Source organism: Engraulis encrasicolus, chromosome 9, assembly GCF_034702125.1.
Source record: "Engraulis encrasicolus isolate BLACKSEA-1 chromosome 9, IST_EnEncr_1.0, whole genome shotgun sequence".
In the NCBI taxonomy this organism is placed as follows: Eukaryota; Metazoa; Chordata; class Actinopteri; order Clupeiformes; family Engraulidae; genus Engraulis; species Engraulis encrasicolus.
In genome coordinates this window covers 52,408,658-52,434,935 of record NC_085865.1, presented here as the reverse complement: position 1 = coordinate 52,434,935, position 26,278 = coordinate 52,408,658, and the positions used below count along the sequence as shown (strand labels likewise).

Genomic DNA, 26,278 nt, shown 5'->3' with positions numbered 1-26,278 from the left:
GGTGAGACGCTGGCACGCACACACATTTTTATAGTATTCTCTCTCTCTGCTAGACATGCTGGGTGGCAGCAAGCTGGGAGGAGGAATGCTCACAGACCCCACCCAACCTACTCAGGTAACACACACACACACATACACACACTATGGCCTTTTAATTGTAGTACACGTTAGGTTGGTGCAACCACAGCTAATACCAATATTGCATGTTTTTTGTGTTAATTTTGTATTTGTTTTTAGTGGATTATCAAAGAAGCATATTCATTGCAGCACATTAATGACCAATTACTGATTCATTTATGGGCATTAGCTGTTGTTGAACCACCTGACGTCTGAGCCAAAAAAAAAAAAAAACCCTCACTGACCCATTGGCTTGAAGTTGCTTTTTGTGAGGGTAGTGAGCGTTCTTGTGGGCCACTGCCGTGACCTGTTGAGTTTGACGTCTCTAGTGTCTCTAGTGTCCCGTGGTCTCGTGTTGCTCCTCTGGTCCCCCTCAGGCTGTACTGCCTAAAGCCCTCCCAAATTAGGACCTGCCATCTTATCAAAGTTTTAAAAGACGGCCAAGCCACAGCCCTTGTGACCCTGGTTCACAAACCATTACCCTTATCACTGAAATCTGCTTCAAAATGAAATATCTGGCAGATGCCTGGATGGCGAGTTTAGAAAATGTAAGACAATTACTTAATGGGGTGAAAATGTTGGAGGGCTATCACTTAGGTTTTTTTTCCTCCCTGAAAGAGGTAATTGTAGACCTACTGAGTGTTTTGAGTGATTAAGGTGCTCTCTGACAGAAATATGAAGAGTCTGCTTTTCTCTCTATTTGAAGGAGCTGTAGATTGTTCTGGTCTGAGCCAAAGGCTCATAATCTGTAAGGCATAACAACACCCCTTCCTCGAAGAAGAGTTGAATAATACATACTACTACAAATAATAATACTTTTCCACATTTGTGTGGTGCATATCATGCAAAGGAGTCACACACTCGGTGTGCTTTACTGTTTGACCTACAAACACAGCACAAAAAACAAGTGAAAATAAATAAAAGTTTCTGACTATCTGAGTTGAGCCCTGTGCACATTAGTCCCGACAACATTTATGTTGAGCAATGTCAGATCCGACCATTTAGTTTCCCCTCCACACTGGTGGTGCAGAGGAAGCATAGGAGCAGGTAGTTTGGACAATGGACTTTAGCGAATGACTCTTTGAAACAAAATGAACTGCCGACATCGGCTGTATTCAAACAATGGAATCTAATGTTGGCAGAGCAGTTGTCTGAACTGCTGTGCGGTGGCATTGGAGTGGTTACTGCGTTAGTGACATGAAATTGGACACAACACCATTCGTTACACGTAACCTTCGTTTTAGAATGCACATTTCATACCTTCAGTTTAAAAAATATCCCATTTAAGGGGCTAAAACGCACCTGTCACAAAGGAGCTTTATTACTATCCACATGTCGTGTTTACACGTAAAACAATTTTCAAATATCCGGTATGTGTAACCAGCAGCATAGTCTCCACAATCTCACCCTCCTATCTCTGCCCCCCGTGCAGGACTCTCTGGGTGGTGTCCACGGGGCCCACAGCAGCAGTGGGGGCAGCACGTCATCCCTCTCCACGCCCCCCTCCGTCTCCCACAGCCCTCCCCAGCAGCCCGGACAGATTAACGGGGTGGGGGTAGCGCTGGGTGCTGGCGGTGCCATGCCCTCGGCCATGCTGGGGGGTGCCGGAGCCGCGGGGGTGCCTGTGGGGCTGATGGGGGCGCTGCAGGGTGCCCAGGCTGGCGGGGGCGTGCTGGGCATGAGTGGCATCGTGGGGGCCCTCAACGGCGTGATCCACACCTCCGGCCCGGCACTGGGCCAGAACGCCAGCCCCCTGCAGCAGCAGCAGCCCCACGGCACGCCCACAGCCAACATCGTCACCAGCGGAGCAATGCCCATCAACAGGTCAGTGGCACACACAATAGGATGGAATGTTATGGAACAGAATGTTAGAATGGAATATTACAGAATAGAACGTTAGAAGAAAAGAGAAGAGAAGAGAATGCCATGGATAAAACGTCATGGAATGGAATGGAATGGAATTAGAATGCAGTAGGCTAAGTGCAAACAAATAAATTAATTGATATGGAATTTTGCTTTTTTTGATGAAGGTGTGCTGGTGCTAAAGCTACCCAATATGAACATGCTTTACATGTTCTGTTCTGTTTTCATGACGCTGTCTGTTTGACTGACCCTGTGGTTCTGCTTTCATGCCTGCTTGTGTGTGTCTGTCTGTCTGCTTGGCCTCCTTGCTTGCTTCTGGACCACAGTGGTGCTGCCACAGGGAAAAGCAGGTGGGTCTTGCTGCAGCTGCACATGCTGCACTTTTCTTTCGCTCTGTGCTTTCTGTATGTGTCTGTTTGTGCATGCATGCGTACGTGTGTGTGTATGCGTGCGTGCGTGCGTGCGTGCGTGCGTGCATACTATATGGACAATGTGTGTTTCCATTTCTATTTTCCACTCTGTAAGTGCATGGACTTTCCCCCCTCTCTCTGAGCTCTATGCTCCAACCTCAAAAGGCCCCGCTCATGTCTCCATATATTAATACATGCATGTAAACTCAGTCTCACCCCCGCTAGCCGCCCATACTGTCACATGGCTGTTATGCCATTTATGCAGCCGTCTGTGCCTTTGTGTGCATGCGTTTGTTTGTGTTTGTGTGTGTGTGTGGTTCAGTACCGCTCATCGAAAGTCTTGTTTGAGTAGACTTGGCTGTGCTCACCTTTCGATTTACTTTTTTCCCCCAAATATTTTTATTTTAATATATTTATAAATAATGTATAAAGTGGGAGGGATAAATGGGAAATCCCTCCCTACACCTCCACCCGTGGCTGAAGTGCCCTTGAGCAAGGCGCCTAACCCCACATAGCTCCAGGGACTGCAACCAATGCCCTGAAAACAACTGTCAGGTGCTTTAGATACAAGTGTTGGCTTTGTGTAATTTAGTAATAATAACAAAATATTAATACCGGTAGTCCACCCAGGCAGGATTCGAACCCGGGTCTCCACAGGCAGCCAGTGAGCCCGTTCATGGCTAGCTGCATTAGTGTGTTACACCCCCTTAGCTTTATTTTTCCCGTTTTTTTTTTTTTTCTTCCTTTTCTTATTCCTTTTTTTTTCTTTTTTGGTTTTGGGTGGCACTGTAGCGAAGCGGTGTTTTCCATGCTAGGCCTGTTTTGGGCCCGTTCTGTTCTGTTTGGTTTAGGAGGGGGAAATAACACATTTGTCATTTGTTTTCTTTGCAAATGTGCAGTTATTATTAGTGGCCGTGCAGTCTCGGATTAATGTGTTTGCACAGTTATGGGAAATGAGTTTTGGAGTGTGTGTTTGTGCGAGTGTGTGTGAGAGTAAGTGTAAAGAGAGTGGAGAAGGGGGGAAAAGGTGTGTGCGCGTGCGCGCGCGCGCGCGTGTGTGTGTGTGTGTTTCAGTTTGACAGTGAAATAAATTTTTTCATGTGCATGTATGACTGTGAAATAAAGTGTGAGGGTGTTGGTGTGTATGTGTGTGTGTGTGTGTAGTTGGCTGATGGTTTGCTTTTGTGTCTCATGAGAGGTGTGTGTGTTTTTTTTCCGGGTGATTAGTGATCTCAGGGATTTGTGTGTGTGTATGCGCGCTTGCATGTGCATATGGTGTCTATGTGCCTTTTTCTAATGTACAGGTGTGAATAGTGTTGTAATCACCATTTCTCTTCTTTTGTAGCGGGTTTTAATATCTAGCTTTGTTTTGGGTGTAAAATGTATGGGGAATATGGGTTTTTTAAGCCTTCTGTGTGCCCTCACTAATTATCATTTAGACATTTGAATAAATGGAATCTAATGGTGTCGATTATTAGAGGGACTGTATGTGTATACATTCAATAAGGTGTGAGAGTGTCGGTGAGCTGTATTTTGGTTTGTTTTGAGGTTCATTTATGAAAATGGAATGACAAAAGATGATCCAAGATGATAACATGTGACAGCGAAAAACATTTTTCCAGCGTGCTATGGTTTTCTAAAGTTGGTTTCTGTGTGTCCTTGTGTGGGTGTGTCTGTGTCGTGTGTGCTTGTGCATGTGTGTTTCTAGCGTGTCTCGACTGGGCCAGATGACAGCAGAGCAGCAGAGGCTGATTCTACAGCGCCAGCAGATCCAGCATCTCCTCAACGCGCCGCAAAACACACAGGTACACACACACACACACACACACACACACACACACACACACACACACACACACACACACACACACACACACACACACACACACACACACACACACTGCCTCCTGAGAGCATGCCACCAAGCTCTGTACCCAAACTCATGCCATCGCATCCCCAATACAGTCAGCCTGACAGCCACCCAGTCATCAACCCATTCACCTGTCATGGCGCTCATCATATGGCACAAGCCACCTTCCAAATCCAGCACGGGAACCGTGTGTGTGTGTGTGTGTGTCTGTGTGTGTGTGTGTGTGTGTGTGTGTGTGTGTGTGTGTGTGTGTGTGTGTGTGTGTGTGTGTGTGTGTGTGTGTGTGTGTGTGTGTGTGTGTGTGTGTGTGTGTGTGATGGGCGATTAGGATGGGGTGCACAGTTTGTATGCGTGTACAAGAGTGTGTCCGTCTGTGCCGGTGTGCAGTTTTGTGTTCCAGCGAGAGTATGTGTGTGTCTGTGCCTCTGTGTGTCATGTGTTGTGCGGACTTGGGTGTGTATGTGTGTGTCTGTGTGTTGCGTTGTGCGCTGTGCTTTGCTGTGCAGTTCACGATGTGCTGTGTTGTGTTGTGCTGGGTTGCACTGTCTTTAGTTGCATTGAGTTGTGTTGTGCTTTGTGTTGTGTTGTGTTGTTGTGTAACGTGTCTTTGAAGTGTTATTGTTGTTTGTTGTGTTGTTTTTATGTGTTGTTGTTGTGATGTGTGCTGTGTTGTAATGTGTTGTGGTGTTGTTGCTGTGTTTTGGGGTGGTGTTGTGTGTCGTGTTGTATGTTGTTGTTGTTGTGTTGTTGTCGTTTTGTGCTTAATGTGCACCATGTTGCACAGGAGCAGCAGCAACAGCACCATCAGGTCCTGCTCTACCAGCTCATGCAGCAGCAACAACAACAACAACAACAGCAACAGCAACAGCATCATCTCCATCAGCATCCTCATCAGCATCAGCATCAGCATCAGGACCATCTGCATCTCTCCTCCTCCTCCTCCTCCCCCTCTCCACAGCTGCCTCTGGGCTCCGGCCTCATGGGCGTGGCGGGTTCAGGGGCCATCACCTCCAACCCATTCCTGGCCCTCCACCCAGATAACAACACCAACGCTGCTGCTGCTGCTCAGAAAAACACTGTGAGTTTGTGTTAAGGCAGTGTGACGGGACGTCGACGTGTACATTTGTTGGTGTGTGGGTGTCAATATGTCACTGTATTTTAGAGTTTGTGTGTTTGGGACTGTGTACGTGTGTGAGAGGTTTTTTTTCATATGTGTGTTTGTGTGTGTGTTTCTGTGTGTTGTGTGTCTGTATGTAACTGGGGATATGTATACGACTGTAGTCTGTGTCTGTGTAGTCTGACTGCCAGTCTGTGTATATGGGACGCTTTGTGAGTCAGTGTCTGCAAGAAGTGTTTAGTACTTCTTTTGGTTAGCTGAGGTGCGTGTGTGTGTGTGTGTGTGTGTGTGTGTGTGTGTGTGTGTGTGTGTGTGTGTGTGTGTGTGTGCGCGCGTGCTGGAGGAGTGTATGTGAGTGTTTGAGGGGGTTTGGATGTCTCACATGTGGCTTGTGGTGAGGAGACGGGCCACCACATTTTCACCACCCAGGAATCTCCTCGTGTTTTTACTGTTTTTATTTCACCCATCCAGCACACGTCATGTTCTCTGCAACCTCCATCCTACACCCCTCATCTCATCACACACACGCACGCACAAACACAGACACACACACACGCACCAGATATTCAGTGATTCAGACAGTTCTGGCAGCCGCAAGTTTCACACCTAATTAACACGTGCTCCTCTTTTTTTATTCCTTTCTCTTCGTATTTGCGCTCTGCTTCCCCTCTGCTACTCTTTTCTACACGTCCTTCTTCCCACGTCCTGCTCCTCTTTCTCATATATCTCTGCTATTTCTCTCTCCATCACTCTTTTTGTCTTATCTCCCTCTCTGTTCTGCATCTCTCTCTGTGTGTCTCTCTCTCTCTCTCTCTCTCTCTCTCTCTCTCTCTCTCTCTCTCTCTCTCTCTCTCTCTCTTTTCACCTTCCTTGTTATTCCTTTCTTTTTTCCACCCCCCTCCCTGCCCCTCTTCCCTGCCTTTCTTTGTCCTCGTTCTCCCTCTCATTTTCTCTTCCTGTCTGTCTGTCTGTCTGTCTGTCTGCCTCTCTCTCTCGCTCTCTCTTGCTCTCTCTCTCTCTCTCTCTCTCTCCAGAGGTTGTCAGAGAAGGCAGTGGCGGCGTCTGGTCAGGAGAAGACCTGACAGGCAACAGGAGCATATCTCCTCACCTGGGCAGATAGACAGCACTCAACGCCTCAACGCCTCGCACCTCCCTTCTCTCTCTCTCTCTGTCTCTGTCTCTGTCTCTCTCTCTCTCTCTCTCTCTCTCTCTCTCTCTCTCTCTCTCTCTCTCTCCTATCTGTCTATCTGTTTGTCTTTCTGTCTGTCTCTCTCAGGGGCTCTCCTGATGACCACCACACAATAGTACACCATCATCACAACAAAACAGCCACCAGCCAGAAGACAACACAACAGGCCTAGCCACACCGGCTCCGCAATGGCAACAGCACACTCACCAATCCAGACTGTTAATCTGGTACACCCAGTCAGACGGCCATTTCTGGTTACCACATGAAACCAACACCAGGATCCAGATGAAGAAACTTGATTGGTGCAAGTGTCTGTCACTCATACCAAACCAGCAACCCCTATTGGTGCTCACACTGCAGAAGGGAACAGGAAGTGACACGGGTTCCAGGGAGGGGTGGTGCTAGGGCTGCTATTGGCTGAAGGACGGGTCATCGGGTCACATAACTTCTGGTCGCGGGATCAATCGTGCTATTTAAGGTGTTTTTTTGTTGGAGTTTTTTTTCTCGCTTTTTAACTTTCACTTCTTATTTTATAAGTCTCTGTTCCTTTTGTGTTGGAAAAAATGTGTGTTGAAAAGATTCTGACCACTGTTACCTCGCAGAGCAACTCCTTTAAAGCTTAACGTTTTTTTTAATGAGCTAAAGAAGAACTGAAATATTAATATTAATATTAATATATGAGAAAGACAGACAGGCGGACAGACAGACAGATGTCAAACCTCCTGATGGTATTTGGGGAAGTGTTGTTTGGACGTGAGAACGCTCAAGTGACCTTTCACGCGACTGCCTACTGCCACCCCCCCTGTACACACACACACACACACACACACACACACACATTCAATGCCTAATCACCTCTCAGCAGAACACACACACACACACACACACACACACACACACACACACACACACACACACACACACACATACACACAAACAGACTTTCACTCGCGAGCCACTCAAGGCATTCCAAAGCTCCCTGCACACACAGCACAGGCCCGCAGTGTTGCACTCACTTCTTCTATTGCACCTACCTCTCTCTCTCTCTCTCTCTCTCTCTCTCTCTCTCTCTCTCTCTCTCTCTCTCTCTCTCTCTCTCTCTCTCTCTCTCTCTCTCTCTCTCTCTCTCTCTCTCTCTCTCTCTCTCTCTAACACACATACACACATACACACACTCGCGCATGTACACACACACACACACACACACACACACAGACACTTGGACCAGCAGCAGCTACAAGCCCAAACCCAAGTGCCTGGCGACACCCCCCAACCCCCCATCCTGCAATCCCCGCTGGCCCAAACCACGGGCAGAAAAGAAGGAGATTTTTCTTCTGCTGTTGTGACGCGCGCACACACACACAGACAAAGCGCACACACACACACACACACACACACACACACACACACTTGTTTTCTTTGCGTTGCTCACGAGTTGCTAAATGAACTGTCTCTACTCTTGACTACTTTAGTGAAAAGCTATGCTGGGTCAGTGGCCCAGAAATTATTTTGCGTGCTGCGTTCAAGAACTTCTGAAGCCAACTTTATATATTGTCATTCTTTATTTATTTGCAATTTATTTTGTTCCTTTTTTCATATATCAGGCACAAGAATAGTATATTTTAGGACTGGGTTGCTCATTTGTTTTTTTTTATAGTACTGTACAAAAATACCTTTTGACACCTGAGAACCTTTTTGAATCTTCTTGTAAAAGTTTTGATGGAAACGTAAAGAAAAAAAAGAAATGTCCTGTATTAGAAAGATTAAATAATAAAAGATAAAATTTAAAAAAAATAAAAATAATACTTGACGATTTAAAAAGTGGTGGTTCTTGGTCTTGTACATAGGTTATTTTTCGTTGTTGTTTCCCTTCATGTTTAAAAAGCTTAAGATGGTAGCACCTGGAGTCAATGCCAAGCTGCTGAAAGACAGCGTTAGCTAGCGTAGCGTTGCCTCGCTTCTTGTACATATATGCGCGTTGGAATACATCTAGCTGGCGTGAAGGACTGACAATACAGGTTGTCCGTTCTTGTGCGTGGTTGTGTTTGTTTGTTTGTTTCAGATGTTTAGAGCCGACCAGAGGACCAGTGACTGGAAAAAGTGTTAATTTATTTTTTATATGTGCAGGGACATTTTGTTTATCTTTTTTTCTTCTTTGCACCATTTCCTTGATGTCATTTTATAGATCACCATGGCCCATTGTTATTTCCACACCTTGTTCAATTTTTGTATTACAAAATATGCAAATTCCTCTTTTTTTGTATTGTCTGAGCACCAAAACAACATCACAGGTCCTAACTGCTGAGTAAAACAAAATAAGGCCGGAAAATCTTGAAATGGTTGTGTACATTAACTGTTTTATTGATTGAATTAAAATCAGTTCACAGTGTGTGTTGTCCATTTTGTAATCTGATTTTCTTTTGAAACAGTGGTTTAATAAAGAACCTAACTACCTCCCCACGCCTGGACATTGGAGATATGGTCTATTTATTTATTTAATTATTTAATTTAATTATTTATTTATTTCATTATTTATGGCTGACTGTGGGAAGAGTGTGGCATTTTATTTTCAGTAAGGAGCCGCTGATTGACCTACTATTATACGATAATAAATACATTTACTATTTCTATTTCTAATGACCCTGCAATTCAGCAATACATAAGAGTAAATTATGATAAAGGTAATTTACACAAATTTGTAATTTCATGGTAATGTTTATTACGGTTTATTATACCTAATTTTTTATACCTTATCAAAGTAGTTAGTAGGCCTATTGTCTAAAACTAGGCACTTATTGTCCAGAACCTGGACAACAATAAATAGGATATCTTGTAGTAGGCCTATGTGGGGAAATATTTCAAAATGTAAGTGCTTACAGATATTGCGTTCATTAGTATTTTAGTACTGTGTTTAATTAGTAACACATATTTTATAGGCCTACAAGACACTGAAATACATTTCCCAAGTAGGTAAATGCTACAGTCTTGCTTTTGTTATTTGTAGGTGGGGCAGTCTACAATGTAATAAATCTTGGTGAGAGTGTTTTTCCCCCACTGTTGGAAATCAGTCAAGACTGTGACAATCACTCTTTTCATTTCAGCTGCATTATTAGCCACAAAGGCCATTACACTGCAACATAATTTTGATTTTTAATAGGCCTACTACAAATAATTTTCTGGATAAAAGTAGCCTACTGTAGCCTATATTATCAGCTTCTGCCAGACTCTGGGAACCCTGGTATTTCTCTTCTATTCCTCCCTATTCTGTATATTTGCTCCGTTTTTCTATCCGCTTTCTTTCTTTCTTCTTCTCCGATTCGCTTTATGCTGTCCTCCGCTCTCTTTCCTCCGTCATTCCGACCGTTTCTCTTTTTTCCGTCCTGTATTTCTCTCCTCTCTCCCCGGGGCGTCCCAATCCAGGCTTGGCGTGGCTCTCGTGTCGTGTCCCCCGCTGTGAGTGATGCAGGCGGCTCCACTCGCCTTGCTCCCCACCACCACCACCTCTCCCAGGGCCACGGAGCCGCGGCGCCCTACGACCTCTCACCCCTCACCCCACCCCCGTACACTCTCCACCACCCTCCGCCCCACCTCCCCACCGCACTACTCCACCCTCCCCACTACAGATGGCCGCAGGGGCTGCACACGATTCGACCCAACTCTGGCGGAGAGCGTCGCGCTACTCTGCTTGATCATGAAGGGTTAGTAAGAGAGAGAGTTGCCATTTTTGCCTGCAACATGGTGATCCTCTAGGCTAGAGCTTAGATCGGGCCTAAAGAATGAAGCCCGACCCTTCCGAGCCCGCGCTCATTCCAGCCCGGCCCGGACCGGCCCATCACATTAACTGTAAATTATGAGCCCGAGACCGATTGAAGCCCGACCATTACTTAATATTGTGGACGTTATAGCTGACGGTGTCAACTAGTTTTAAGCTGTTTGAAGTGAACCAAACAGATTTGTTAACATTTATCTTGATAAACAATGTAATAAGGACGACAAGTGTTGCATATGTGTGTTGAAAAGCATCCAAATGAATCAAAAACGGCCGACAATATGCGGAGCATTAATGTTGAGTCCTATCGTCTTCAGGCTTCAACTGATCACTAACTTGTTTAGCCTACTTTTCTCATGTCATGTCGTATAGCCTACTCTTGCCTTGAACATTTTGATGATGACCACTTCTGGATTGTAAAGGCAGATCGCAAAATATAGATTTTGCGTCGCCTTGTCAGCTGATGGCAAATTTATTTAAACCGCAAATTATCAATAGTCAGACGCATGGGGACGCGGAGCATCTAGCCTACAGAAATCTCCGACTAAATTATTTTTTTGAAAAAAAAAAATCATAGGCTATCCCAATAAGTTACCGTCCAGATGCCTAGTGAGACTCAGTTTTTACTCCCCAAAGACATTTTTTTAAGCGCCCTGGCGTCCGTCAGTGCCGAGCCTGATCTCGAAGGATTGCGTCTCATTTATCACGCAAACCAAACTCAAAATTGCGTCAATATAAGGACGCATTCTCTTTTATGTCACACATGCGCAGTGGCCACTCTGCTGTCTGGAGCCCCCCTGACATCTTTGTAGCCTAATTTACTGAAAAATAAGCCGTTATTCATGTTGCTCCACATAACCGCGTATTGCAGCTTCATAATTAAATCCCCACAACAAAATACTGAGCTTATGGGCTATTTTAGTCACATTTTAGTTCCTAGACAAAAGTCTGTTTTGCTAGGATATTAATAAAATAACAGAAACTGTTTTATCCTATACGAGAGCATTTGTAGTATTTGTCCAGAAGACTTTTGTGGCTGAAAACCATTCAACCAGTAAGGTTTTTGAAATATTCATTGTAAATAACCCTGATGTACCCCCACTGTTTATGATGATGTCATTTCATCGCGACCTCCATGCATTGGATTGTGGATTTGATTGTACTGCCTGCAGTCTGATGTGGTTTGGCTGAGCTTTATTCATCAATTGGTAAGTTAATCTGATAAATTAGATATTTATGATCTACCCTATTTGAATGCTTGACACAGCGGCACATCGGGATGATCATGCAATTTGTTTATCACACAATTCCCACTTCATTTGTTAAGCTAACTTGGTTTTACGAGCTAGCTGCTTCTACACCCGTATTGTATAGCTCGCGTGATTTGTGATGTTAACAGTTTGTTTAGTCCATAATTTATTATGGTGATTGTTGTTTATATGCGTGCCATCTCAGCCACATCCACCTCTGGTTTGCATGTAACATCAAAATTAGCTGCAAGTTCAGTGTGGTGCAACTAAGTTAGCCTAGCTTTACCAAAGGTGTTGTATGATTGTTCTCCCTTTCCAAGGTCTCTGGCTTTTCCAAATTCGACATTAGCTCATTTTGCATCACTAACTAATCAGTATTAATGTGTATTTTGTGTGCAAAGTGCCGTTGAAAATATCTGAAAAGGGAGATCTGAACAGAAATAAGATGAGCTATTAAGTCACACCAACCTAATTGTCTCTTCTAAGCACAATCTTCTCGTTGATTTAATGCATGTTATATTTTCCATCCTCTCCACAGAATATGACAACATTGTCTTCATATGGCTGTTTGTATGCATTATCTAACTGAAGTTGTGTGTGGTTTTTCTGTTGCACATTTAAGAAACTTACTATTTCTTTTGGTCTAAATCTTACTTTACAGTTTTACGTCTCCAGTTTTCCCTGAGGTCCAAAATATTCAGTGGAGTGAAACTGTTGATGGGTAAGTAGTAGTTTCATTTAATTCATATGCTGTGTTTTTTAACTGAAGTACAACACAAATCTCAATCCCTCTTTATCAGATCTCATTCTATCTGGTGACATTAGGATATAATTATCAATATTATAAATGCAGTTTTTAGGCATGTCCTTTGTATGTTCACAAAACCTATGAACGAAAAGAGAGGGAAGACTAGGAGGGGCCTAGCAAAACCAAAGAGGCACATTAATACTGTAAAAATGACAATGACAGCATAGACGAGCATCATCATATTGGCTGAGAGGACACTATGATACCTCTTCCTTACGATGGTGAATAGTAGATGAGCTGGATAAAAGAGGGGTTAGAGTTTATGCAAATAGTCTTCCCTTAAAAATATCTACCCCCTGCAACCTTGTATGGAAATGGTCTCATCTTGAAAATCACTTGTATTGATATCATTAATACAATTGCTGAGGGGGTTAGTAGACTTAAGTCAGTGATGTGTATTTCCATTGCATTGGTTAATGTGCAGTCTGTTCAAAGTAAGATTTAATATCTATTGGTTGTGTTTCTGTCAGAAGTACAGTGCATTACCAGGCGAATACACCGGTGGCGACAAGATCAAGCGACAGAGAATCGCTGGACTGTGCAGCAAGAGTGATAGAAGTATGTCCGTTAAAAGCAGAATGCAAGCAGTCCAACATTCCAATTGGCTGTGGCGACTGTTGCAATACCACATCATAGCTAATTTGAATAATAAGTAAAACTACAAACTGTCGCTCAAGTCGCGCGAATTGCCTCTAGTGGCCCGAATCACTTTTGTTGCGCGACTCAATGCAAAGTCAATTACTTCCGTCGCTGGAATCGCTGATGTAGTGCTTGGTCTATTTGTGACGGATATGTTGTGGTAGGCTATTCACCTTCTATTCTTGCTATGGTTCATTCTTCTGTTTCAGCAGCAAAATGTAACAAGCTTGTCCTGGAGGACTGCTCTGATGGGGAATGCTGTGGAGGAGAGACAGGCAGACTGTGGTCCATCGTGTGTGCTCCCAGTGCGTTAATACACGGACAGTCCTTTTTAAGTAAGATTTCATATCTCCTGGACCAATAATGAAAATTTGTATTGATCAAACAAAAAAAATGAAGGAGGAATAATATCCATTTATATAATCATTCAATGTGTCATTATGCATGTTTTTGTAATTTCACAGTGACACTTGTACATGTAGTTAAACACATTTCATATACAGACAAAAAATGTGCTAGGCTCCAGTGCTTGAGATTGTGACTGATGTAGACTTTGCAGCTGCACATTTAGTCCACCAGATGGCAGGTTTAAGCTTACAAATCAAATAGTTACAATTAACAAAAGGCTTGACCTCAATGGGTGGCTGAACTGGTAGAAACACTTTTAGATGTTATGTTTAGTCATGGGAACTTGTGCCCAAGTCATGGAAAAGTCTTGGCCATTTGTTGGTTAAAATGTCTTTGAACTCTGATTGGTTGTGTTTCTGTGAAAAGTGGCACATTTAAAAAGATGCATTTCTGCATGTTGCTGTCTTTCTTTAGCCTCCTAGTTTCATAATCAAAAAGCAAGTTCACAGTAAGTAGTTTGGTATTTTGGGCAGGTCTTTGATGTGCAGATTTAATGTAGTGGTGCGCTGCTCTCTTCATCTACACCTTTCTTCATCCACACCTACTGGTGCTATCACAATAACTGATGTACACTTCTATCTGTGTTGTTTTCAGGTGCAACCAGAGGAATAATGTGATTGAGAGGAAGAGTGGCCCCATACATTGCTTGACCTGGAGCCTACCAAAGTCTAAGGTCTCAGGTAGGCAGCAATTGTGGGAATGTTGTTGGAATGTATTGTGTGTTGGCGTTACAGGGCATTCCACTCATTTCTTTGTGGTTAGACGATTCAATGTCATGAATGTCAGCCAAATCACTGGGGTAACATACTGTATGCTTTTAAACTAACCTTCTGTCTAAATTGGAAAAACACTACTAACATGATGTTTGCCCAAGTATTGACACTACATCTTATGTGACATTTTTATGGTCGCCCTTTTACATGAAACTTAGTATGTTTCATAAGGGGCCAGTGCACAGTATGTTAGCATTTGACCACCACTGTTTGAGGTGCTGAGGAAATATCTTCAACTCCTCAACATGATGCAATTTCAAATGCCTGAATCTGGACTCATGTACCCTCCACAAGCCGTACACAAGTTTTGATGAGCCTGATTGAAATTAAGAGATGAAACTAAGGTGTTCACTCTTAAATTAGAGCTGGTACTAATAGTATTACTGATAGTAGATACTAATAGTATTACTATCTCTCACAGTTTGTAATCATAATTTTAGCATTCCTGTTTAATGATGGAATGCTCTTGCTGAGGACTGCTGATTCTGCTGTGTTGTGTTTTGTAGTTGGTGTTAATGTTGGTTTTTTTTTTATATGGCCATATGCACCGTCATATATTTACTCATGCCCATGCATGTATATTTATTTTGTTTTGCAGGTGTCTCCAGAAGAACACATCCCAATGAAGACCCCAGTCATAGTCATCAACTTGACAGCTCAGCCTGTTACTTGAACTGTGTTCTTAGAGCCAAGTGTAACTGAGGTGTTTCCACACAGTCTGTCCCCCTTGGATCTTGAACTTGCCACCACCTAGTCAACGCATCGGTTCGGGTATGGGAGGCACAGCACGATACCGCTGAGCTAAATGACCAGTCCCATAGCTCAGCGCTGCTGGTACTGTATGAGGCTTCGGGAGGGAGGTTTACTATCCTTCCACGCCACACTCTGCTAGTTGGCCTCCGTTACACAAGCTCGAATAATCCAAGCAGTCAATCCAACTTCTTCAGCACTGCCTTTGAACACTATGAAGAACCACTCAGAACCACTGGTCCTAGAACTAAATGACCACATTATACTGTTAAAGGTCCACTGTGTAGGATGGTGATCAGAGCAGGTATTGCACCTGTGCTGCTCATTGCAACTGTGCTACCTATTGTCCATTTTGACATTTGAATTTTCAAGAATTTTACCAAGTATTTACTAGTATGTACCAATATTTACTAGTATGACCAAAATACAGTACATTATGCAACTAAATTCAAGATGGTGGACAATGGACTCCTTTCATGTTTTCATGAAAAGTGTAATTTTCCCAGTCATAATGAATACTCAGAATTTGATGGTGGTAAGTATTCTGAAAAAGGTTACATTTGTGAATGGCCTGAATGAATTCTGGAAAGAAACTGCTTAAAAATATTACACAGCGTACCTTTTAACATTTCATCTGTAGTAACAGAATGTAGCGTTTCTCAGCTGCGACTCAAACCTAGACCCTCTTTCGTGGTGGTTGTTGTAATGACACACTAAAAGCGATAATATCTGCATGAAGCTGCTCAGAAAGTGTCACTGGATATATACCTTGATAAAAGCAACAGAATCTTCAAAGAAGAACAGATACAAAATGGGATGCATGCATCATGACATTCCAACTGGTTGCAGTGATATTCATGGAAATGTCTAATGCCTTTTCACCATTAACTTAAACTTCTTTTATGTTCTGTTCTTGTCTCTTTGTTATGATTGAATTAGGAGTTTTAATTTACACAAAAGCTGACACATGTCCCACCTTTATGTTAAGACTTGGTCCTAAGTGTTCTGATTTTGTTGCTGTTTTATACCTTGTGAATATTGATGATTTTTTAATGATTTTTTAATAAACTGTTTTGATCATTACATTGCACGTCTTAGTTATTTACAGGATTTTGGTCACAGTCCCTGGAGATGTGTGGGTTTAGGTGCGTTGCACAAGGGCACTTCAGCTGAGGATGTCGGGCGAGGTAAAGCTGGGATTCAAACATGCAACCCTCTGATCTTAAACTCATTTCCTCAAGCGTTAGACCACGACTGATCACCTTGTTTTACTGGTGATTTCATGTTTAATGCAATAAAATAAAACATCTTAGCATTGATGATGCCCTTAGTAATTACTGTCATTGTCTTTTAAAGTATGATCACCGCGATTTTGGTCATGGTTATAAGGCCAAGTTAGGCTAACACTGACTTGAGGAGTCTTCAGTGCAGCATATTGATAAAGTCCAGACACTGAGTTAGTTGATTCAATACAGTATGGACAATGAGTCTTTTTGGGCTGCATTATGAAAGAGAGCTGGCCCAAAACCTGGTTTAGTATGTGTTGGTGTTGAATACTCAATAGAAATGCAGGAGCAAAGTGAAATGATATCATGCAGTCTTGTACATTCCTTATGATGTTTAAAGACTACATTCACCATTTCTAGCTACCTTCTAGGCCCATAAAATGTGGTAAGCTATGACATGCTGATGTGTGCTTACAACAACTGTAATCCAATCATGGCATGTAGTTCATGGAATTACATATTACTTGGGTCTCGGATTAAAAACTATGCATGTGACATAAAATAATGTTACCTAAAACATTTCTGAAATCTAATTGCACTCTGTTGCATCCCTTTTATGATAAGAAAAATACAGCCACATGAAATTACACCATGCAGTCTTTTGTACACCCAGGGGCGCAACTACAGTATATGCGACGAATGCGTTGCAGGGGGGCGCCAGAGAGAGAGGGGCACCAAAGGGAGGGCATTGGAGGGCGCCAAATAATGGGGGTTTTTGGTGGTGGGGGGGGGGGGGGGGGGGGGGGGTGGGGCGGGGGGGGCACCTAATAGTTCTTGCATACCCCCCCAGAAATGAGTAGTTGTGCCCCTGTGTACACCAGTGATACACATATTTCAAGACTACAAGACCACTAGGATTCTATCACCATTTCCAGATACTCTATAGGCTGGTAGAATGTTGATTATATGCTGCCAGGACATTCTGACATGTCCATACAACAACTCACCCAGGCATGGCCCGTATTCTAAAGAATTGTATTATTTGAACCCAAGATTTAAGCCATGCATGTAACATACAATAATTTCCTGAATTATGCTGTGTAATCTAATTGGAATTTACACACTCACTGGTTCTGTAGCACCACCTTATACACCACATTTTATCCTTAATCCAACAGGGGTTTCATCATTTTCAGTTTGTTTCATCATTTTCAATTTGTGTAATCCCTAACAGTAACATAATGTTCCACGTGCTCATATTTGTTTTCAATAACTGCCCTATAACTCTATTACAGGCTATTCATTATGGAATTCGTGATAATTAGGGTTAGGGTTACCATTTCTAATTTCCTTTTATTGCAGGATGACAAAATTTGGTATGCAACATCAATGTGTAACGAAAAACATGGGATTGGAGTCTGATTGTGGATTACTCATTGTTAAACTCAATAGCGCCCCCTAGGAATTCTTTTTTTTGACATTTTTGGCACCATCTGCTGGCAACATGCAACAATCTGGAAATCTAAAATTTGGCATAGAACATATTTGTGTCTCCCAGAATAAGTAAGTTAAGTCAAATTACAGATTTCCTAGCCACAGACTCTGTAGCGCCCCCTACAATTTCATGCACTTTCTCTCTTTTTGTCAACTTTGGCCCCACCCCCTTGGAATTCAAAAGTACATACAGTCTTCATATTGGATATGTCACTTATATAGGTCACACTGAACATGTGAGTGAAGTCAAAATGAAGCCAACACATTTGCAGACTCAATAGCGCCCCCTAGAAATTCTATTTTTGGTCAGTTTTTCCTCATTTTTGACCCAGTCTACAGCCAACACATAAAAAGGTAGAAGCCTGCAATTTGGTACGTTAGATCTATGTGTCACACAGAATAGGAAAAATAAGTTAAATTACAACTTCCATGTTCACTGGCTCTATAGCGCCCCCTAGAAATTCCACATTTTTGATTTTTGGCCCCGCCTCCCAGTCACATACAAGCAGGTAGAGGGCCAATATTTTACAGATATGTTTGTCACTATAGCCTCTATCAAAATATGTGCCATATGTTGACATTCCATGAAAAAAAAGGTGTTACGCCTACCAAGCTGTAAATGGCTCCTTCGCTTCTTTTAATGGTACCTTTTTAGGATGGCTGTGGGCTAAGCATCGACAGAGCATGAAAATTTGGTGTGTAATATTTTTTTTTTTTGCAGATCATGTATTTCTGCATCAAGACAAGTCAAAATAAGAATGTTTTGATGTTTTTTGACCAATTTTATGACTTTTAAGCATTAAAAGTCACAACCGTTGGATGCCAAAATTACACATGGCAAGCATTTCCCTTTCCCCACAGTGGCTACTATTAGTCAAATGCCTGAAAAATGGTTAATATAATTTCAGCACATATCCATTTGTCAACTCAAGTACATATTGGGATGTATAAGTGGGTAATAAATGATTTATTAACTTAAAAAATTACCAACCGTCATAGCCGTTTCCTACCAAAATTATGCATTTCCAAGCATCCCAGTTTGCCCCACAGTGGCTACATTGACTCAAATACCTGAAAATTGGTTTATTTCACCACAGCACACATGGCTTTGTCAATCCAAGCATATATGGGGATGTTTAAGTGGGTTTTCAATCATTTATTTACTTATAAGTATCAAAAGTCTTAGTCGCTTGCTGGCACAATTATGTATTTCCAAGCAATTCAGGATGCCCCACGCATGGCTATTGAATCAAGCGTCTAAATCTTGGATTATTTCCTATCAACTTGCCAATTCAAGTGCATATGTGGATGTTAAAGAGAGTTTTAAGGATGTATGGACATAAAAGTAGGCTACCAAAATCATAGCTTGCTGCCAAAATAAGCATATACGTTCCCCCCAGTGGCTACATTGAGTCAAATCATGCTGGATTATTTCTGCAAGGCGTATGTTCACCTATCAATTAAACTAAAATGTGGATATTCAAGTGGGTTTTGAATTAGGCTATGTAAGTTGTGTGTGTAGGCAAAAACATACCTATTTTTACAGAAAAAAAAAACGAACTGGCAGCATATCCAAAACGGTCTCAGATTTGACATTGCAAAACTGTTTTTTATTTTTATTTTAGAATGGCACACATCTGGCCTATAAGCACAACTGTACTAATACTACTGCTGCCCATTAACAGATGTTAGGAGACCTTTTTAATGAATACTTACCACCGTCATGAAATTCAAAGTAGGCTATTTGTTATGACCGCCATTTGAATTTCAAGAAATAGAATTTTTTAGCTGCAAAACTTACTGTACTTTGGTCATACTATTAGATATCACTTTAGGCCTATTATTTAGTAATTAATCATGGAAAGATCTAATTTGGCAATGGGCAGCACTGTTTCAATGAGCAGCATAGTTGCAATACTCTGGCCAACGTCCTACACAGCGCACCTTTAAGTAGACCTAATATGTAACGAATTGGTCATTGCCATTCTGGTAACAGCTAATTTAGGTCTACGGGGTAGTGTTTTAAAATGTTACATACACTCTTCTCCATCATCATGCATGGTAGTTCATATTGTGTTACATATGACTGTGAGCTGTTCCATTGACCTGGGCCCACTCATATTCCTATGGCAAACCAAATTTCATGTTCAAGCCTTGCTATGCTGTACATTAATGGTGTATGTGGGCCAACTGTGTAATACACATTTGAAATGATCCCATGGGCTGCATGAAATTAGGATTTTGCCCCCAGTGTTATGTACAATAAAACTGTAAACAATACGCTACACACACAGAGCTGTCAAAGTCTAGCCATACCAGACGTTTATTTCACTGAACTCGCATCCCAGCATGCCCTGCACAAATGTTATTATGTCGTCTTCAAGTAGCATCAGGAAATATGAAATATCAGCACTAGGGATGCAAACGATTAATCGATTAATCGACTTTAATCGATCAATGTGTTAATCGATTAAAAAACATTAATCGCAATTAATCGACAATTCAACTGACAAGAGACGCAGGTGAAATGGGCATGTGAAGAGTGTGTGTGAAAAGGGGTGTGAATAGTGGGAATATTTAAATCACATTTGGATTAAAGAGTTGAAATACAATTAATTTAAATGTGGTATTTTATCTCAATGTTTAATTAAAATGTTTTGATTTAGTACTTTTTTTTCGAGAAACTTTGAGATTTTCGGGGGGAAAACGCCGCTTATCAATTAATCGTAAGTCGATCGATAAGGCTATCAACTAATGATTAATGAATTAATCGATAATTTGCATCCCTAATCAGCACAGGCAACAGAGCAGACATAACATTTCCCCCCTCCCCAGGGGAGACCCAGGANCATCATTCATATTGTCAGAGTACATAGTCCATGAGATGGCCTGGATGGGCCCTTGTACGGGCCAGTCGCCTCCAGGTCTGTTGCAGTAGGCGGCGGCACCTTGTGAACACGGCGGAAAATGGCGGGACCCAGCTGCTCAGTCACTTGCAGTGGGGCAGAACAGAATGACTTGAGCTTGTGGCCCCCGGGTAGGCCTGCGGATCCTCAATCAGTCCAGTGGAGCAAGTGTGGGGCTTTTAACCCTGTGGGAGCGGTCAAAGCACTGTTTCACTCTGCGTTGATGAGTGGCGACCCAGCTGCTCCAGTGTCTGGTGTCGCGCACCATGCGGGGCAGATGGTAGTGGGCCAACAGGGAACTGCAGACGATCCAAAGGTAAAGGCAGTTCGGTCTAAGTTTAATGTGAAGAGACTAGCACATTCTATTAATTTAACATATACTCAACTCCAAGCTCAAACCTGATAAAGGCATATAGTATATTGACAATTCAGAATTCAAAACAAGGACCAACCAGATGTGTCAATTACGTAAACTTTGACAACGTTTTGTATAAAAATCACCTGTCACATCGACTTGACTGGTCCCTTGAAGAAGAAATATTACAGACTGTACACAATTCAGAATCGTTGGCAGGCATCATTAATGTATCACAGCTATTCAAACCACCTGAAATAAAATATGACTTATAGTGGATCGTGTAGAATTATACTGTGAGTTTGCATACAGCCTCTGGTCATGCCATGACCAAGTGAAGACGTATGGCAGTTCTTCAGTCACTTGGTCATAATTCGGCATCCTGGGATGGGAGAGAGGAGGGACGATTTGGCATGACAGTCTGGTAGATGAAGATGTTGGCGAGTCTGGAGTTGCGGAAGCAGATACTCCTGTACCTCTACCCGGAGGGCAGCAGGCTGAACAGCTTGTATGCGTTGTGGTATACATCACTGCCAATAATCAGTCCTTCATAGGTGAAGCAGGTGGTAAATGTCTTGCTTGAGGGGAGTGGGGTCCCAGAAGCCTTGTTGTAGTCTGTGCAGCTTCCACCCCACATAGTGATGATGAATCTACGGAATTCGGTGACACACTGGAAACAACATAAAAAACAGGAGATATATATTTTAAACAAATATATACATTTTTTTTTAAGCAGGAGATATATACACAGAAACATATACATAACAATCTCAAATTAAATACAGATTCAGACATTATAATGGCTTTCCACTTGTTGCTGCATTTGGGGAAATGATACATTTTTTTAGTGTACTCATCCCTCTCAACTTTCAAGCAGTTTGTGGAGACTCATCTCGTCTGAGAGAGCTCCCCTACATAACAAAGCATTCATTCCTAATCTGTAATTCATAACCCTATGCACTTACTTTATCCTGCTTACACACGATCAGTAGGTCTTCAGTTTTACAATGGTTTACTTGTATACAGCTGTCCTCTGTGTTCACACCCCACACTCTGATCCACATGGATACACATTTGGATAAAGTGTCTGCTAAATGCATTGTAATGTAATATAATGTGATAAAATCACAACACCAAAACAACAACTAAACTGTACTTAAGTTAACCTTCCTCTACTTGGTGGGTTAAAAGATGTCAAGTAGACATATTCTTTTCAGCTTTACAATGTAGAGGGGTGATATTTGTGTGGAGATCTACAAACACAACTGGGAGGTTAGCATGGTCCATTCTGCAGGAGCAGCACTGAGCAATGTGTGCGGTGTGGGGGAGATAATATGGTTAGGTTGAGAAATATGGTTAACTACTTCTACTGTGATCCACCTTCATAGTACACGGACGTAAGACACTTTACCACTGACAGATATTTGGTTGTCTATTGACCCCAAGTGATGGCCTTCAAAAACATCACAGGCAGGATAATGGAGCGCAACTTGAAAAGAATATGCTTTTTCGACAGATAAAGTAAAACATACCTGCAACCAAACTGGCAGCGTGTTCACTCATCATCTCCTTAGCACATACCCGTTAGAATCTGTGAAAAGTGTAACATGCAATGAAATTAGAGTTGTCTGCCTGTATTGTGAAACTCAAACATTCTAATGACTAATCTTGCGGAGCGAGTAATTAGTGGTGTGTGTGTGGAGTCAAGTCAGTTATATTGTCATTTTCTTCATATGCACAGGTTATACAAGTAAAATGAAATTCTCACTCTATGCCATGTCAGGACATAGTCTGTAAATGTCAGTTCTGTGTATGTCTGACATTAGTGCAAGACAGGACACGTAACACTAGTAACAATAAAGTAATTAATTAATAAATAATTACAACAAGCAGCGTTGGTGCATTGTATGTTACAGAGGCCAGCAGTTCTTGGTAGTGGAGGTCTGAGGTAGTGCAGGTAAGGTGCAGGTAAGGTGCAGTCACATGGTGCGGTTCCATAGGAGCTGTCTGTGTGTGTGTATGCGTGTGCGTGTGTGTGTCCTTTCCACGAGGGACAGGATCAACAAGCCGGTATGTACAGTATGATGTCAAACGCAAACAGGTCATTTGAGTAATCTGGGTCTTCACTTTTTCCCTTGGATGCTCATCAGTGTAGGGCCTCTAAAACTTGGTCGAAGTAGACAAATACTGAGGCACTCAAGGTAACATTTTTTTCTTTTATTACTTGGCTACAATGCCTACGTGTTTCGATCCTTATGTCCCTTCCTCAGGGCATATGTAAAAATTGTAACCTTTAGGAGTTTAGTGCCTCAGCATTTTTCTACCTATGTATGATGTGGTGTATGTTGTTGCAGGGTCCAGACAGTTATTGTTGGGTAGTGTATGAATGGGATAGTGGGGTAGTGTGTTTAGAGAATGCCAAAAATCTGCACATAAGCAGTGTAGTCAGTAGATCCACATCACAAGATGAGATTCTGGGGGGTGAAATGGGATGAATTTGATGTGCAAAATAGAAAGACCACAGCTGACCGACCAGTATGACAAAATGTTCAGTTTGTGTATGCTTACCTGCAAATTAGTCTCTGGAAGTAGGAGGGGGAGGGCTGGATTATCTGACGGAGGCTGGACAGGATGAATTCCATGGGAATGGTTGAAGAGGGCAGTCGGGGTGTCATCACTACCCCTCGCTGCAGCTCCTGGATCAGCTGGGTTGTTGGCACTGCCTGGGCTGAGGAGCTGGATTTCTGTTTTTGCCATGATTGGTAGACCCTTTGAATAACTCGTTACCAGCATGATCTATGTAGGTGGGAACAAGCAAAATCCACAAAGATGGTGTGTATACAGCAGGGGTGAAAGTAGTTTTCATGTTTTACGGGTGCTATACCCCACCCATCCCCACCCTCAACCAAACAAAATAAACATGAGCACTACAGATCTATAACTGACTCTTTCAGGTGTCTTCATAGGACACTTGTCTCAAATGGCAGTGTATGTGTTTTTCCACACCTTGCTTTTTCAGATGAGGGTTTTTGTCCAGCATTAACTCTGTTCTCTTACCAGCTATGTGCTGCTGCTGTAAATGTTATACCAGTCATACACACCTGTGCGCAACGGTACACTTTCAGATGCCTAGGAGCGATGCGATGGAGATGCCTAGGGAAATGCAGACATAACATATGATGACCATATGATCACAAGACTACTACTACTACTACTACTGCAACAAAACAACAACAAAAAACACAAATAACAGTACTAAAAACATTATGGTAAGCTTATTTAGTCACACAGCATCTCATTCATATGCAGTTAAAAAAAAAACATGAAAAAATAAATAAAACAGCCCCACCCAATGAAGTTCGATATAGAGTTGGGGGAATTAGAATATGTAATGGAAATGGGCCATTTTATACAGAGAAGCATTTGAAACAAGGTAGACACAGTTTTGGCTGCAATGCTAGGTTGGGTGCCATGGTCAATAGGACTTTTTTTTTAAAAATTACTATGACATTATACTTTAGCTGACGCTTTAGTCCAAAGCACAGAGTATTGGTTACAGTCCCTGGAGCAGTGTGGGGTTAGGTTACATGCCTTGCTCAAGGGCACCTCAGCCATGGAGCAAGATAGGGAGTGGAAAAGTGGGATTCTAACCTGCAACCCTCTGATCTGACGCCCGCCTCCTGCTCTAGGCTGCCTACTTCATGTATAGATGCAAATGTAAGTTCAAACACATTTTACCTGCATGTACAGAAAGAATGGAATTTGAACTTGAAACACCTAACCAAACCTGTAGCCTACACAAAATGACTGCCCATGTAGCCTACCTGGGACAGAAGCACCAGCTCAGTAGGTTAATGACAGAACCAGTCCGAAGCAGGTACAAAATATCCTGTCACCTGAAAGTTGGGGGAGAGAGAGAGAGAGAGAGAGAGAGAGAGAGAGAGAGAGAGAGAGAGAGAGAGAGAGAGAGAGAGAGAGAGAGAGAGAGATTAACTTAGTGAACCTGTCAAGCAAGTGCTCTGCTCAGAATGAGATTTCAGAGTACATATCGCGCTATTTACTCTCTTTAGCAGAACTTTGGCGCATCTGACGTCGTTTTCAAAGTTCTGCTTGCTTGATGAGGCCGAGATACCGCTTGTAAACAGTATATAATTATGGACAGAATAATTTGCCACGCGAGCAATAATGGGTAGGCTAGGCTAGGCTACACAGTAGAAGCAGCTGGCTGGTAAAACCAACTGTGACAGTCAGAAAAGTTTGGCGACTAAACCAATGATGTGACCTGGAAGACGCATTCAAATATAGCAGTTAATGCACATTCGCCTTATCAATTAAATTAACTTACCTCCAGTCCAATACGGTCCAGCTAAACCCAGTACATGGGAATGCAGTCCGTAAAATCCACAATCCAGAGAGTGGTCGCAATAAAATGACATCATTGGTGTAGTAGCAGAGGGAGGGGGTCTGGGGATTTATGAATGAAATATTTGAAACTATTCAAAACGTTGTAGGCCTAGAGGTTGTTGTGCGCAAATCACGCTCTGGACAAATTTATGTCAATGTTTACAGGGTTCGTTTTAATTCAATCAAACAGAAAAAGACTTGCTAAAATCAAAACTTGACTTTAACAGCCCAAAAGAGCTCATTAGTTTGTGGGGACTTAACAGCATATTTATAATGAGTCGTTACGTTAAGCAACGTGAATAACGTTTTGTTTTTGTTATAAATAGGCTAACAATAAAGCCTCCTGGCCTTAAAAGATAGTGCTGGCTACTGCGCATGTGTGACATAAAAGAGAATGCGTCGTTATATCGACGCAATTTTGGTTTTGGTTTGCGTGATAAATGAGACGCAATTCATTCGAGATCACGTTGCGTTGCCACAGCCATTTTGGCCGGTGATGATAAAAGTTAGGCTACAAAGCCATGCATGCACTGTCACAGGGACTTCTCGTGAGCATATCGTCCGCTGAAATGTTTAATTTGACCGTCTACAGTGGAGATCCACTGCCATTTTTCAGCAGAGGTAAAAGTGAAAGTGATTCGATGCTGCGATGCTGCATGCCATCGCATTGAGTCCCAAACACGGCTTGACTAAGCAATTCATGAAACGGTTTTGCAAATGCAATGCCCTTCGTTGTGTTCACTAATATAGTAAAATACAAAAAAAAAACAATAAACAGAAGTGTTCGACAGCAGCAGCAGCCAGCGTGAGTCAAGTGATTGGGAAGCATAACGTTATTGGGAACAACGGCACTGGTCTACCTGTTACCTGCTTGGCAGTTGAGAGAAAACTGCGCATGATATGCTGCCGTTTGCAATTTCGTAGTCTGAC

At 42.4% G+C, this 26,278-nt stretch overlaps 1 protein-coding gene and 2 long non-coding RNA genes across 14 annotated transcripts in view; 2 read left to right on the top strand and 1 right to left on the bottom strand.

The window, feature by feature from the left end:
* mllt10 (MLLT10 histone lysine methyltransferase DOT1L cofactor) overlaps window positions 1-9,026 on the top strand; it is a 102,098-nt gene extending 93,072 nt beyond the window's left edge. For 4 of the 7 annotated variants that reach the window (XM_063207358.1, XM_063207363.1, XM_063207362.1 and 1 more), the window contains 6 exons: window positions 54-115; window positions 1,550-1,941; window positions 2,307-2,330; window positions 4,099-4,195; window positions 5,045-5,338; window positions 6,412-9,026. In XM_063207358.1, coding sequence (XP_063063428.1) covers window positions 54-115; window positions 1,550-1,941; window positions 2,307-2,330; window positions 4,099-4,195; window positions 5,045-5,338; window positions 6,412-6,459 — 917 coding nt within the window. In that variant the 3' untranslated portion in view covers window positions 6,460-9,026. The remainder of the gene's footprint in view (window positions 1-53; window positions 116-1,549; window positions 1,942-2,306; window positions 2,331-4,098; window positions 4,196-5,044; window positions 5,339-6,411) is intronic. The other 3 variants (XM_063207360.1, XM_063207361.1, XM_063207364.1) reach the window with 3 other exon arrangements.
* Window positions 9,027-11,219: 2,193 nt separating this feature from the next.
* On the top strand, window positions 11,220-15,937 carry LOC134455209 (uncharacterized). 5 transcript variants are annotated; one of them, XR_010036077.1, is made up of 6 exons: window positions 11,220-11,543; window positions 12,247-12,306; window positions 12,872-12,951; window positions 13,242-13,367; window positions 14,035-14,120; window positions 14,812-15,937. It is a non-coding gene; the product is annotated as an uncharacterized LOC134455209 (long non-coding RNA). The 5 variants fall into 5 exon arrangements; XR_010036075.1 differs by having other exon boundaries at window positions 12,867-12,951; XR_010036076.1 differs by having other exon boundaries at window positions 12,864-12,951.
* Window positions 15,938-19,980: 4,043 nt separating this feature from the next.
* On the bottom strand, window positions 19,981-25,813 carry LOC134455208 (uncharacterized). Of its 2 annotated transcripts, XR_010036073.1 has the most exons (8): window positions 25,290-25,813; window positions 24,769-24,840; window positions 24,596-24,682; window positions 24,046-24,097; window positions 23,513-23,740; window positions 22,477-22,535; window positions 21,091-21,614; window positions 19,981-20,888 (listed from the first exon to the last, which is right to left on the bottom strand). It is a non-coding gene; the product is annotated as an uncharacterized LOC134455208 (long non-coding RNA). The 2 variants fall into 2 exon arrangements; XR_010036072.1 differs by lacking the exon at window positions 24,596-24,682.
* Between the last annotated feature and the right edge of the window lie 465 nt (window positions 25,814-26,278).